This window comes from Salmo salar, chromosome ssa03 (genome assembly GCF_905237065.1).
Source record: "Salmo salar chromosome ssa03, Ssal_v3.1, whole genome shotgun sequence".
Taxonomy (NCBI): Eukaryota; Metazoa; Chordata; class Actinopteri; order Salmoniformes; family Salmonidae; genus Salmo; species Salmo salar.
Window position 1 is genome coordinate 44,694,489 of NC_059444.1, and position 14,030 is coordinate 44,708,518.

Sequence of the window (14,030 nt, forward strand, 5' to 3'; positions counted from 1 at the left end):
TGACGATGAAGTGCTCCATGCTCTCCTTGGTGCGGCTGGTGCTCCTCAGTCTCTGGATGGTTCCCTGAAGTACCTCCCCCTGCTCCGAGATACGCCCCCTCAGAGACAGAATCTCCTCCTGCATACACTGCTCCTGCATGGGTCACGGCAATCAATCAATCAATAAATACAATGATCAATCAACTCAATAATTCAATCAAACAATAAACGAAACAACAGTTCATATCTCTGCCTAGCGTACCTGCATTACCAATAGAGTGCCTCACATGATTTCATGTGTCACAAACCACCAATTACAACGAAAGGATTCATGATATACTGGTAGTAAATCATGTATAGTGCACCTTCTTAAGGTGATGGGTGGAACGGTCTGTGCTGGGCAGGGCAGCCCTCCAAAACATCTTCATCAGGGACACAACCTCCTCTAGGATCTGTCTCAGGGTCTTGGTGTTAGACAGCAGACTCCTCACACACCCATAGTCCAGGAGGACCTATACAGAGACACAGACACAGTTAGCGAGACACCTTCAATTTCCTGAAAGTAGCTGATTTGGTTCTGGGTTTTGAGATTAGGTCATCTCCAATTCAGTTGTTTGCGCAAATAGTGCTACTTTCCCTTTGACCTCCTCTTACCTGGTCCTGGCTGCCCTCCAGCATTGATTGGCTGAGGCAGGCCTGCAGGGCTGTTTCCATTCGCTGGACCAGACTCCTCCCTTCCAGGACCTGTGTCGTGGACAAATCAGAATTAGTTGGGTAACATAGGAAATTAAGATGTTTTATTAGTATAATATGCTTATTTGAGGTACTTGTCATTAGAAAGTGTCCATTGGACTCTGGTGTCTTTTCAGTTGCATGTCTACCTTAGCTGGGGCTCAGACACTTGGGGCCCAGAGAGGGGAGAGGTCAGACTTGTCGTCATGGGAATGTGTCTTTACCTATTTCTTAAACCATGTGAAGGGATGGCGTGATTAATGGGGAACCAATGACTTGTCTCCACAATGTCTGTGAGCAAGTCACTCCCTCCTTTTCTTTATTGTGGGGAGGATTATGGCATTAAATGGACCCTTGTATGTCCTCTCTTAGATCTCACACTTATCCTGTGATAATATATGGCCTAGAGGCTCACTCCCCAGTGAGCCTGTCCAGGAGTGGGGTCAAGAGGGGGTTTGCTTGAGATGGGAGTATCTAGAGTTGACAATTGATATATGCCATTGGATGAAATTGTGTTTTTGTTCTATACCGTACCAGGGAGGGACGGTTCTAAGGGGACCAGATACTGGGCTATACATTAATCCTGTTGACATAGCAGTTTTTATATTTATATTTTTATATTTACTGTCTGATGTGTTTTATTGATATCTGTCATACAAAGCTTAACCTTTGTGAACTGTTACTAAGTATCTGTGGTTTGTCAATGTACGTTGAAGGGGGTATCGTTGCTATAAAAGATCCCTGTAGAAATTCTGTAATCACCTTCCTGGTTCATTCGAGAGAATGCATTATTGAAGGTCAAGAACTTTTGCAAAAGTATCTTAAGTATTAAAGATGTAGTTTAACTCGGACTGGTGTGTTTGTAACTCTTCTCATTTGGTAATGCAGAAATTAGCCACCACACCTGCTGCTGCAGAGCGCTGTAGTCGTCCACGTGCCCGATGGCATGGCGCCCGTTCCGGTTAGAGAACGAGCCGTCCGGGGCGTCACCCTCCAGCTCTGAGTGGGGGTCCAGATCTGTAGGAGGGGAGGAAGACGAAGAGACAAGGGCTTAGTGTCAGACTAACTGGTAAACCAGAGAATTTGAGATGTTATTCGTTTTTTTGAGGCAATGAGAGTGATTAACATCCGGAATAACATCCTTCCTGGACAATTTTAACCTTATAACCAGACTTATGTAAAATCCTACAGATTTATAAATCAGATATGTACAACTCTCATTTCCCCATTTGTCACAGCACGATTAAACAGGATGCAGTTAGCGTTAAGAGTCACACCATTGGCAGTGAGCGGGGTCTCCTCCAGGTCTGTGTAGAGAATGTGGTATGGAGATCCATAGTTAAACAGCCCAATGTCTCTGACCGGGGGGAGACGGAGCTGGGTCTGCAGTAGAACACACACAGAGACAGACAGGGATGCTCGGCCACCACACACACAACCCTGAACATTCAACATTCACTAAATGATAATGCTTTCAATAAAAAAATGGCATTAGTCTGTTGTTATTGGTTCATTAAACACAGCAATCAGTCAGTTCAATGGGATTTACATGAGACAACCCGGTTGGTCCCATTGATAGTGTTGAAGAAAGGCCAATATTAAGCTTAGGCTGGTATTGAGTATTGGTGCCTATCAAGCTGATATCAAAATGTATTTCCATACTGTAACCTCAAACCACACCACTACACCAGACAACACGCCCTTACCATTCCGTAGCTGCCGTCTGTAGAGGCTGTCCCTCTGGGGGCTGGCTGTAAAGGCACTGAGAGACGAGGTACGTGGGGGCTCCATCCCCCCCAATGACCCCCACCCCTCCGTGGACCCCACCTCCCAGCTTCTGCTCCAGGTGTTTGTGGAGCTCCAGCTGTTTCAGGACACTGTTCTCCTGGACATTGGACTGGAGCTGTGCTCTGAGGCTCCTCACCTCCCCTAGCAGCTCCCCCAGCTCCACGGGCAGGGCAGGGACCCCATCGTACTGGCCCTCACACAGGTACCCTGAAAATCACAATAATAGTGTCAGTCAATACAACACTGAATGTCATAGGCCCACAGCAAGTATAAAGTCAAAACAGGAACGTCTGAGCGTAATTTGGAATTCTATGCAAGCAGTGTCTGATATATGCAAATGTCCCAGTTATGTGCACCTATTTCAAGTTAGGTTCATATTTTAACAAATGATTCCATTGATGAGCATTGATATAAAGGCAACCTCCTGAATTGCAGTGCTATATGAAACCACTAGCTTGTGGATAAAGTGAGTAAGCTGACCTGGGTTGCCCTTGGCGTTGGCACACACTCTGTCGTACACCTGCAGCTCACTCTGCAGTGAGTGGAGCAGCTCCCTGCTTTCACACAACTGCTGCTGCAGCAGGGACACCTCATGCTGGAGCCTGGAGACAAGAGAGAGATACAGGGTGAATACACACACACACACACAAACACAAACACACACACGCACACACCCTACACACACACCTAGTGTTCTTGTCATGGCTATTCTGCCTCTCCTGTCTGAGTGTGTGTATCTGCTGTCCCTGCTCCTGGCTGTGTGTCTGCAGTCGTCGGAGCTCCTCCTTCCACTGCTCCGCCTCTAGCTCCGCCTGCTTCAGGCGCGCACGCCCCGTCACCACCACCTCACGCAGCTGCTCCGCCTCCTCACACGTATCTGAGGGGAACCACATATGATGGCGGGGCAAAGTTACACACTACATTCGATCCTTTGGAACAAGATTAAATGATTCATCCATATAGAAAAAAATATGCAGAATGTGGTTCCATGTTGACCACAGCGTGGGTTGGTGAGATGCAATACCTGAGCTGGCCTGCAGGTGTGCCTGGAGAGCCAGGTTCTCCTCTTTCAGGACTCTGATCTCATTGGACAGCTGGCTGACAGAGTCCAGCCCCTGGATGTAGATGTTAGTGGGGGCTCCTCCGTCGCGGCCGGTGGTGGCCAGGCGTTCCTCCAGCTGCTGTCTGAGCCTCTCGTTGGTCCTGATGGTCTCTTCCAGACGCTGACGCAGACACCGCACCTCTCTCAGGTGCTCTTCCATCAGGTCCACACCTGGGGAACACAGGACAGAGAAGAGAGTTCAGATTCTTGTTTACATCAGAATCTTTGTGCATAGTGTATATTGTGCATGCCTTGGTCATAGATGAAACGAGATGTTGTAAAAGTGTATAGCCAATATGTAAAGTTCATCAAAAGTTGAAGTGCATGGATTAGCATACAAAGATAAGTTCAAAGATACATCTTTCAAGTGCCCTATGAATAAACATAACTTGTCATCTATATGGAAAATAATTCGATCAATGGAAAGGGGTCTTCATACCAGTGATGCTGTTTCTTGAATTGTTTCCTGATGACCCAACCCTGGCTGGCTGAACCATGTTCTCCATATCCCACAATGCACCATTCTCCACCAGGCCTGTGTTGGCCTTCAGGGCTTGGCCTGCGGGTCGGCTGCCTAGCTGGTGTGGGTAAAAGGCATGATGGGTAATCTGGCCATAAGGGGAGTGGTCTGGCTGGTGGTGGGCGCCTGGTGCGAGGTTGGACAGAGCCTTGGCGTGCGGAACCACAAAGCCTGTAACCATGGATATGGGAGAGATGTCTGAAACACAGCCATACAGAACAGAGTCTGTATTTATGAGCCAAACTTAGGTGCTGTTAAAGGAGTAGTTCACTAAATTAAAACTTGATGTTAGATGGTTCCTCACCCTGAAAGTAGTCTATGGGCCAAGATAAACTGTAATCCATGGTTCATTTTTCTTTAAACAGCCACTACAAACTTCAGCTAAACTTAGCCACCACACGCTAACAATCAATGGAAGTGATTGGGGCATGTGGGCATGTTTAAAAAAATGATGTCCAATTCACCTGAAATCAATTCAAATCAAAATATTTGGTTTGATGTTACTTTAAGGTGATATGGCCCCAACTTGTGTTTGATGATACAGCACCTGCTTCTGGTCCAGATATGCTGTAATACCCTCTATAGAGAAAGCATTCTTGTTAGAGGGTATTAAAGTATACCTTGACCAGAAGCAGGTGCTGTATCATCAAACACAAGTTGGAGAACACCATACTGAGTAATCTTCCTCGTTGGAGTCTCTAGTCTAGGATCTCTCAACCCCAACATTGACACATCCACACCAAGTCTTTACTCAATTCGCTGTCTCATCCTGATCCACTCTAGGCGTGCTATGCTAGCCCAAACATCATCCAATCGATCACATGTATTTATAAAGCCACTACTCCAGCCAATGCTGTCCCTGTCGGTATCACACCAATACATGCTACAGATTCTACTCCATTCTGTTACTCCCACAATCCATAGCACCAAGCCTGTCCCTCAGTTAGTATACTCCAAAAACACATGCTAACGCTAACTCTGCTCACTCTCATTCATAGTCATCTGTCTGTGCAGGGTATCCAGCTCCTGTTGCATCGCTTCCATAGACAAGGTCCTGGTCTGGGGGTTAAATATCATATTCTGACCCCAGGTGTCATGGTTAGGGTACAGGCCGGGGAGGGACTGGGAGCCGGGTAGGGAGCAGGACACAGGACCAGTCTGACTGGCCAACTCAGGGGTGGAGTACAGCATGTTAGGGCAGCTGCTGGAGGACTTAAGACAGGGTGGAGGGAGGGGGTGGTGGATGTCTGGAAAAAGAGTGGTGAAAGGGATGAGAGGAGGTTGGGAAGAGGATGGAGGGAGGTTTAGAGTATGTGTCTATGAATAGCACGTTACCTAAGTTTAAGTGGCTACTATACCTGTGTTTCCTGGGCCATGTTTCGCCCCCTGTCCCTGCTCTTCCTGAGCGTATTCGCTGGCTTCGTCCACATCTGAGCATAGCTCCAGGTCCTCATTGGTCCGGCACTCGTCTGACACAAAGGAGGACCTGTCTGATTGGTCAGTGGTCTCTGAGTGGGCGTGGCTGCTGCAGGGGGTGTCGGAACGCTGCTGTAGCTTGGTGTGGAGCGACTCGATGATCTTATCCTTCTGCTGGAGCTCCTTACTTAGCCTAGGGAGAGAAAGACAAAGAGAGATTGATTATCTCATCCTTTGCTACAGATCTTTACTCAGTCCCTACAAGACATACACTACCGTTCAAATGTTTGGGGTCACTTAGAAATGTCCTCGTTTTTGAAAGAAAAGCACATTTGTTGTCTATTAAAATAACCCCAGTCCCAACGTCAACAGTGAAGAGGCAACTCCGGGATGCTGGCCTTCTAGACAAAGTTGCAAAGAAAAAGCCATATCTCAGACTGGCCAATAAAAAGAAAAGATTAAGATGGGGAAAAGAACACAGACACTGGACAAGAGGAACTCTGCCTAGAAGGCCAGCATCCCGGAGTCACCTCTTCACTGTTGACGTTGAGACTAGTGTTTTGCGGGTACTATTTTATGAAGCTGCCAGTTGCGGACCTGTGAGGCATCTGTTTCTCAAACTAGACACTCTAATGTACCTGTCTTCTTGCTCAGTTGTGCACCGGGGCCTCCCACTCCTCTTTCTATTCTGGTTAGAGACAGTTTGCGCTGTTCTATGAAGGAAGTATTGTACGAGATCTTCAGTTTCTTACAATTTCTCTCATGGAATTGCCTTCATTTCTCAGAACAAGAACAGACTGACGAGTTTCAGAAGAAAGTTCTTTGCTTCTGGCCATTTTGAGTCTGTAATCGAACCCACAAATGCTGATGCTCCAGATACTCAACTAGTCTGAAGAAGGCCAGTTTTATTGCTTCTTTAATCAGGACAACAGTTTTCAGCTCTGCTAACATAATTGCAAAAGGGTTTTCTAATGATCAATTAGCTTTTTAAAATGATAAACTTGGATTAGCTAACACAACGTGCCATTGGAACACAGGAGTGATGGTTCCTGATAATGAGCCTCTGTACGCCTATGTAGATATTCCATTAAAAATCAGCCGTTTCCAGCTACAATAGTCATTTACAACATTAACAATGTCTACACTGAATTTCTGATCAATTTGATGTTATTTTAATGGCCAAAAATTTACTTTTCTTTCAAAAACAAGGACATTTCTAAGTGACCCCAAACTTTTGAACGGTAGTGTACACGTACAGACAGACATAACCACACACACAGACATAGGTCACCAGAAAACAGGCCACAAACCAGCAGCATATACCTGGAATAATCCACCACAGAGATCAAATACCGCAATCAAGTTCTAATACAAGTTGTATAACCATTTTGGAGACACATCATTAGGACATAAAAACCCACCGTAAAGCAAGCAGCTCATGGCCCATCTTATCATCATGGAGCTCAGCACGGTCACCTGAGGAGAGAGATGGAGGGGTTGTGGAGAGGAAAGGGAGGACAGAAGATCAGGGAATGTGTGTGTGTGTCTGTGTGTGTCTGCCCGTGTGTGCGATTGCACCCACGTGTGTATGTGTGTGTGTGTGTGTAGTGTGCCTGCATATGTTTGTGCGTGTGTGTTCTCCACACTCACACCCACTGATCTTGACGCCAACTCGTTGTGCCAGGGCAGTGCTCTGTGCCAACTGCTCTCTGAAGCTCTGCCCCATGTAGTAGTCAATGTCGTTGGCACGCAGCAGCTCCTCAAACGCCTGTCGAATCAACTACATTCAGTTAATAGTTAAATATATATATATTTTTTTTATTTCAATTACATTTATTTGATTCAATCACTGTCGACGTGGTACATAGTGTCCTAATCTGTGGAGAGATCGTCAGAGTGTCATACCTTGGTGGTGTCTCCCAGGTGCTGTGTGAGGATGTGACACACTCTGCGGCCCTCCCTCATCTTCTGACGCAGGTGGGACAACTCCCTGGCCTGTGCCTGGATCAGAGTGTTGTACTTCCTGTGCAAGACATAAAAGACAGAGATCGTCATCATCACCATTATCATAGTTATCATCACCATTATCATAGTTATCATCACCATTATCGTTGTTATCATAGTTATCATCGCCATTATCACTGTTATCATAGTTATCAGCACCATTATCATTGTTATCATAGTTATTATCATTTTTATCATTGTTATCATCGCCATTGTCATTGTTATCATAGTCATCATTGCCATTATCACAGTTATCATAGCCATCAACACCATTATCATAGTCATAGTCATCATCACCATTATCATTATTGTAGTTATCATTGCCATTAACATTGTTATCGTTGCCATTATCATTGTTGTCATAGTTATCACCATTATCATTGTTATCATAGTCGTCATCGCCATTATCATTGTTATCATAGTTATCGGCGCCATTATCATTGTTATCATAGTTATTATCACCATTATCATTGCTATCATCGCCATCAACACCATTATCATAGTCATAGTCATCATCACCATTATCGTTATTGTAGTTATCATTGCCATTAACATTGTTATCATAGTTATCATTGCCATTATCATTGTTGTCATAGTTATCATCCCCATTATCATTGTTATCATAGTCGTCATCACCATTATCATAGTCGTAGTCATCACCATTATCATTGTTATCGTAGTCATCATCGCCATTATCATAGTCATCATCGCCATTGTCATTGTTATCATAGTTATCATCGCCATTATCATTGTTGTCATAGTCATCACCACCATTATCATTGTTATCATAGTCATCATCATCATTATTATAGTCATCATCACCATTATTGACATAGTTATCATTACCATTATCATAGTTATCATCACCATTATCATTGTTATCATCGCCATTATCATTGTTGTCATAGTCATCATCACCATCATCATTGTTATCATAGTCATCATCACCATTATCATAGTCATCATCACCATTATCATTGTTGACATAGTTATCATTGCCATTATCATAGTCATCATCACCATTATCATAGTCATCATCACCATTATCATTGTTATCATAGTCATCATCGCCATTATCATTGTTGTCATAGTCATCATCACCATTATCATTGTTATCACAGGCATTATCATAGTTATCATTACCATTATCATTGTTATCATAGTTATCGTCACCATTATCATAGTTATCATTGCCATCATAGTCAATATCATCATTATTTCCTTCCTTAATTTCTTCTCTCTATTTCTCCACTCACCCAGGCCAGGTAGCACACTTCCCCTCCTCCACCGCCCCTCCTTTCCCCTCCAGCCTGGAGTTCTTGAGTTGGGCCTCCAGTGAGGCCACTCGGGACATCAGCTCTCGCAGCTCCCGGCTGGGCTTGGGTTCCATGTGAGGCCCCAGGCTGTCGGACATCCAGCCCTCATCCTCCTCCACACCGCTGGGGGCCGGGGAGGCCTCGAATGCCCAGTTCACCTGATAGAGAGGAGAGAAAAGACTAAATAGTCACAGAAAATGTCATATCAGCCCATAAAGCAAGAAGCGAACAAGACACTGAAGCAATCAATCAACTGATCAATCAATCAGGTGTTGTATGTATATGACGTACCTTGCGCGGGGGGCGTTCCAGACTGGATGCGTAGTCGCTGGTGGTGGATAGTGAACGCACCCGTAGCTGCAACCCACGAATCACCTTGTGACAGCGGGCCAGCTTAGAACGCAGGTCCTGGACCAATTGCTGTAGAGAGCCTGTCACGGACTCCTCCCCCTCTTCATAAGCCCCGCCCACCCCCCCATCACCATGGAACCAAACCCCGGCACGCTCATAGTCCTGCTGGTGGCTCAGTGAGGTACACATCTCCAGATCATCAAACTCTGAGGGAGGAGCGATACAGAAAGAGACTAACAAGTTGTACAGATCATCAGACCTGCGTAACGTAGTGACAGGTGAGGTGTGTGTGAAAAGTCAAGTAGGTACTGTATGGTGAGTTTGAGATGTCTCAGGTGACAAAGTGAGTTAAAAGCAGTGAGAGGTGACATTGTAAGTGAGGTGACAGGTGAGAGAGGCGTAAGACAAGACAGGAGCGAGAGAAAAGACAGGTGAGACTGGAGAGACAAATAAAGGAGAGACACAGCTAAGTTACCTGGGCTGCTGGCGTCCTCTCTCTCTGCCTCGTTCTCACTACGGCCACACGTCTCATAGCCCAGGTCCTGTAGGTCCACCTGGACCTGCTTACTGTCCTGCTCAACTGATGTCTCCGCTGTGAGAGTGTGCGTGAGAACCATTACCCATTGAGTAAATTACATCGAGTGATTCAATGAAGTGAATCAGCTACATTGTATTTAATTGTGTTCTTTCCAGCCATTATTATGAGCAGTCCTCTCCGTAGCAGCATCCTGTGGTATGCGTGTATGTTTTCGGTGTAGGTGTATAATGACTCACTCAGTAGTTCCCTGTAGTCCTTGAGTTGTTCAGCCTGTGCGTGTACCGTGGCCTCAGACACCATGAGTCTCTCCTGCAGCTCTCTGTTCTCCTGTCTGCTCAGCGCCAAATCAGAACGCAGACGAACCACATGCTCACGGAGACCCGTCTCCACATGCTGCCAGAACCCGCCCACATCACCAGTGACATCATCAGACCCCGCCTCCTATAGGAATCAAGACAAGGCAAAATCCACTTGAATGCCCCTCCAACTAGTGGGAAACTCGTCTATAACCCTTGAATTCCGACTTCTCCCACACGCTGGCCTCTGACGTCACCTACTAAAGAAATACCTTGATTACAGGCAGTTAAACGTGACAACAAAACATTATTTATAAAAAGCAATATATTAATATGATTTTTGAACATTTAATTACAAACATGATAGCTGTACTTTTAGTTTATGATTGACGTAGCTTGTTGGCCATTAGCCAATTAGCATTTTCTAAACGAGTTCAAAGCATTTGAATGCATCCAACTGGTATTTACGACTTCACAACTGGTAATTTACATCTTCTCACTTGGTTATGAATGCAGCATGAGTTACAAAAAAATGAACAATGCCTGCTGATTCACTTTTACATGAGTAACCGAACAAGCTTAAACCATAACGGTTGAGCTTAAACCATAACGGTCGACCTTAAACCATAACGGTCGACCTTAAACCATAACGGTCGACCTTAAACCATAACGGTCTACCTTAAACCATAACGGTCGAGCTTAAACCATAACGGTTGAGCTTAAACCATAATGGTCGACCTTAAACCATAATGGTCGACCTTAAACCATAATGGTCGACCTTAAACCATAATGGTTGCGCTTAAACAACAAAGCATTCACATGTATAGCAGATTGAAAAAGCCTTAATACAGTTGAAGTCGGAAGTTTACATACACTTAGAGTCATTAAAAGTCGTTTTTCAACCACTCCACACATTTCTTGTTAACAAACTTTAGTTTTGGCAAGTCGGTTAGGACATCTACTTTGTGCATGACACAAGTAATTTTTCCAACAATTGTTTACGGACAGATTATTTCACTGATAACTCACTGTATCACAACTCCAGTGGGTCGGAAGTTTACATACACTATGTTGACTGTGCCTTTGAACAGCTTGGAAAATTCCCGAAAATGATGTCATGGCTTTAGAAGATTCTGATAGACTAATTGACATAAATTGAGTCAATTGGAGGTGTACCTGTGGATGTATTTCAAGGCCTACCTTCAAACTCAGTGCCTCTTTACTTGACATCATGGGAAAATCAAAAGAAATCAGCCAAGACCTCAGAAAACAAATTGTAGACCTCCACAAGTCTGGTTCATCTTTGGGAGCAATTTCCAAACGCCTGAAGGTACCACGTTCATCTGTACAAACAATAGTATGCAAGTATAAACACCATGGAACCACGCAGCCGTCATACCGCTCAGGAAGGAGACGTGTTCCGTCTCCTAGAGATGAACGTACTTTGGTGGGAAAAGTGCAAATCAATCCCAGAACAACAGCAAAGGACCTTGTGAAGATGCTGGAGGAAACAGGTACAAAATTATCTATATCCACAGTAAAACGAGTCCTATATCGATATAACCTGAAAAGCCGCTCAGCAAGGAAGTAGCCACTGCTCCAAAACCACCATAAAAAAGCCAGACTATGGTTTGCAACTGCACATGAGGACAAAGATCGTACTTTTTGGAGAAATGTCCTCTGGTCTGATGAAACAAAAATATAACTGTTTGGCCATAATGACCATCTTTATGTTTGGAGGAAAAAGGGGGAGACTTGCAAGCTGAAGAACACCATCCCAACCGTGAAGAACGGGGTTGGCAGCATCATGTTGTGGGGGTGCTTTGCTGCAGGAGGGACTGATGCACTTCACAAAATAGATGTCATCATGAGGATGGAAAAATATGTGGATATCAGTCAGAAAGTTAAAGCTTGGTTGCAAATGGCTCTTCCAAATGGACAATGACCCCAAGCATACTTCCAAAGTTGTGGCAAAACGACTTAAAGACAACAAAGTCAAGGTATTGGAGTGGCCATCACAAAGCCCTGACCTCATCTTATAGAAAATTTGTTGGCAGAACTGAAAAAGCATGTGCGAGCAAGGAGGCCTACAAACCTGACTCAGTTACAGCAGCTCTGTCAGGAGGAATGGGCCAAAATTCAACCAACTTATTGTGGGAAGCTTGTGGAAGGCTACCCGAAACGTTTGACCCAATTGAAAGGAAATGCTGCCAAATACTAATTGAGTGTATGTAAACTTCTGACCCACTGGGAATGTGGTGAAAGAAATAAAAGCTGAAATAAATCATTCTCTCTACTATTATTCTGACATTTCACATTCCTAAAATAAAGTGGTGATCCTAACTGACCTAAGACAGGGAATTTTTACTAGGATTAAATGTCAGGAATTGTGAAAAACTGAGTTTAAATGTATTTGCCTAAGATGTATGTAAACTTCCACTTCAACTGTATGTCCTGTGTCCTATTTCATAAAGCGTATGCAGAAACACAGAACACTCCTGTCCTCTCCCCTGAAACAGAGGAGCAGCAGTTGCCTGCCCAGATCCAGGGCTGCTTATATAAACTATCCCCAGGCTAAGAAAACAGCCCTACATAGACTGCTATAGCTACACCAACACAGAGATATGAGGAGAGGGGGAAGGAAGTAGACACAGAGAGAGAGGGAGAGAAAGGGAGGATAGATAAGGGGCAGGGGACAGAGATAGGGAGGGAATATAAGGGAAGAGAGAGGGAGAGAGAATGAGATAGAGACAGAGAGTAAGATGGACATTTTGAATTATACAGAGAGTGAGATGTTAACACTATTCTGGCAAGCAGTGGTTTTGGGTAGAGGATTGTACCTTCTCTGTGTGGTCTGGCTGACGGTGGGACAGGAGAGTTCCCAGGTCTAAGGAGTGAGGTCTGGTACACTGTCTCTTTCCCCTTCCCTCTCTCATCCTTCCTGCTGGGGGCCCACGCTTGCTCTGGGTGGGTCCCACTGCTGGTAGTACCTCTTCCTCCATCTCCTCGTCCTCTTTCTGTTCCCATCCTTGGCACGTGTCTGTTGGATCTTCCAGCTCTCCTAGACCTTCTACCCCCCCTTGGTTCTCTTTTAGGGCCTCGTTCTCTTGTTGCAGCCTCAGCAGTGTACTCCTGCAAGAGATGGAAAGTAAACCATGGGATTCAGTATGAATAACAACAACTACACTGCTTAAGGGTAATTGTAATTGCTTGGAAAACCTTATCCACTATTATGTATTGATATTGGTCATTCTTTATATGCGGTGAGCACTGCACAGAACACCGGACGAATTATCACTGTGAATCATTGTAATGTTGTATCATGTACGGTAATGTTTATGTGTCAATTAATCCCGTAAGGGATGGGCCGCCAAACATATATGTAATTCATTAATTAATTCACTACAACAACTAACGCAATGACAATCAGACTGTGAGCCTTTGACAGTGCTTCTAGTAGGTAGATGTTGGACATGATCTGGGCTACAGTATAGAACAGTGGTACTGATTGTGCGGCCCGCATGCCTTTCATTTGCGGCTCGCGGTGATGTTCCTATTTTCCATTCATAATACATAACAATGATACAATTTCAATTCAATGTGTTTAATGCAGGCCTTAACACCTCATTGAATATATATATTGTTCCCTTGGCGTCAAATAGGTGGCAGTATAGCGCAGCTGTTGAACAGAAAGGCCAAAATAGAACGCAAATGCTCAGCTACAGCGACCGGCACATCAGTTTTCTACTAGCTAATTTTGCAGTCTGGTAGACATGGATCGAATTATTGTAAAAAAGAAACATAAATCTATTGACAATGAAAATTAGTGGGAAGAGCTGGAGAACAACGTGACAGCTATGAACGAACAACCACCGGAAAATGACCATCTATATGTTTGGAGGAAAAAGGGGGAGGCTTGCAAGCCGAAGAACACCATCCCAACCGTGAAGCACGGGGGTGGCAGCATCATGTTGTGGGGGGTGCTTTG

At 44.7% G+C, this 14,030-nt stretch overlaps 1 protein-coding gene across 8 annotated transcripts in view; it reads right to left on the reverse strand.

Moving 5' to 3' along the window:
* Positions 1-424: 424 nt before the first annotated feature.
* The window catches only part of LOC106600560 (myomegalin), a 79,636-nt gene continuing 66,030 nt past the window's right edge, over positions 425-14,030 (reverse strand). For 2 of the 8 annotated variants that reach the window (XM_014192012.2, XM_045714885.1), the window contains exons 17-34: positions 12,883-13,174; positions 9,983-10,187; positions 9,684-9,800; positions 9,149-9,414; positions 8,798-9,015; positions 7,443-7,560; positions 7,188-7,317; positions 6,959-7,013; positions 5,480-5,730; positions 5,108-5,368; positions 4,041-4,319; positions 3,524-3,772; positions 3,187-3,376; positions 2,980-3,101; positions 2,418-2,706; positions 1,989-2,094; positions 1,616-1,728; positions 700-723 (exon numbers count right to left, since the gene is read on the reverse strand). In XM_014192012.2, coding sequence (XP_014047487.2) covers position 2,094; positions 2,418-2,706; positions 2,980-3,101; positions 3,187-3,376; positions 3,524-3,772; positions 4,041-4,319; positions 5,108-5,368; positions 5,480-5,730; positions 6,959-7,013; positions 7,188-7,317; positions 7,443-7,560; positions 8,798-9,015; positions 9,149-9,414; positions 9,684-9,800; positions 9,983-10,187; positions 12,883-13,174 — 3,043 coding nt within the window. In that variant the 3' untranslated portion in view covers positions 700-723; positions 1,616-1,728; positions 1,989-2,093. Of the gene's footprint in view, positions 492-633; positions 724-1,615; positions 1,729-1,988; positions 2,095-2,417; positions 2,707-2,979; positions 3,102-3,186; positions 3,377-3,523; positions 3,773-4,040; positions 4,320-5,107; positions 5,369-5,479; positions 5,731-6,958; positions 7,014-7,187; positions 7,318-7,442; positions 7,561-8,797; positions 9,016-9,148; positions 9,415-9,683; positions 9,801-9,982; positions 10,188-12,882; positions 13,175-14,030 lie in introns of those variants that run through there. The other 6 variants (XM_045714886.1, XM_014192013.2, XM_014192014.2 and 3 more) reach the window with 6 other exon arrangements.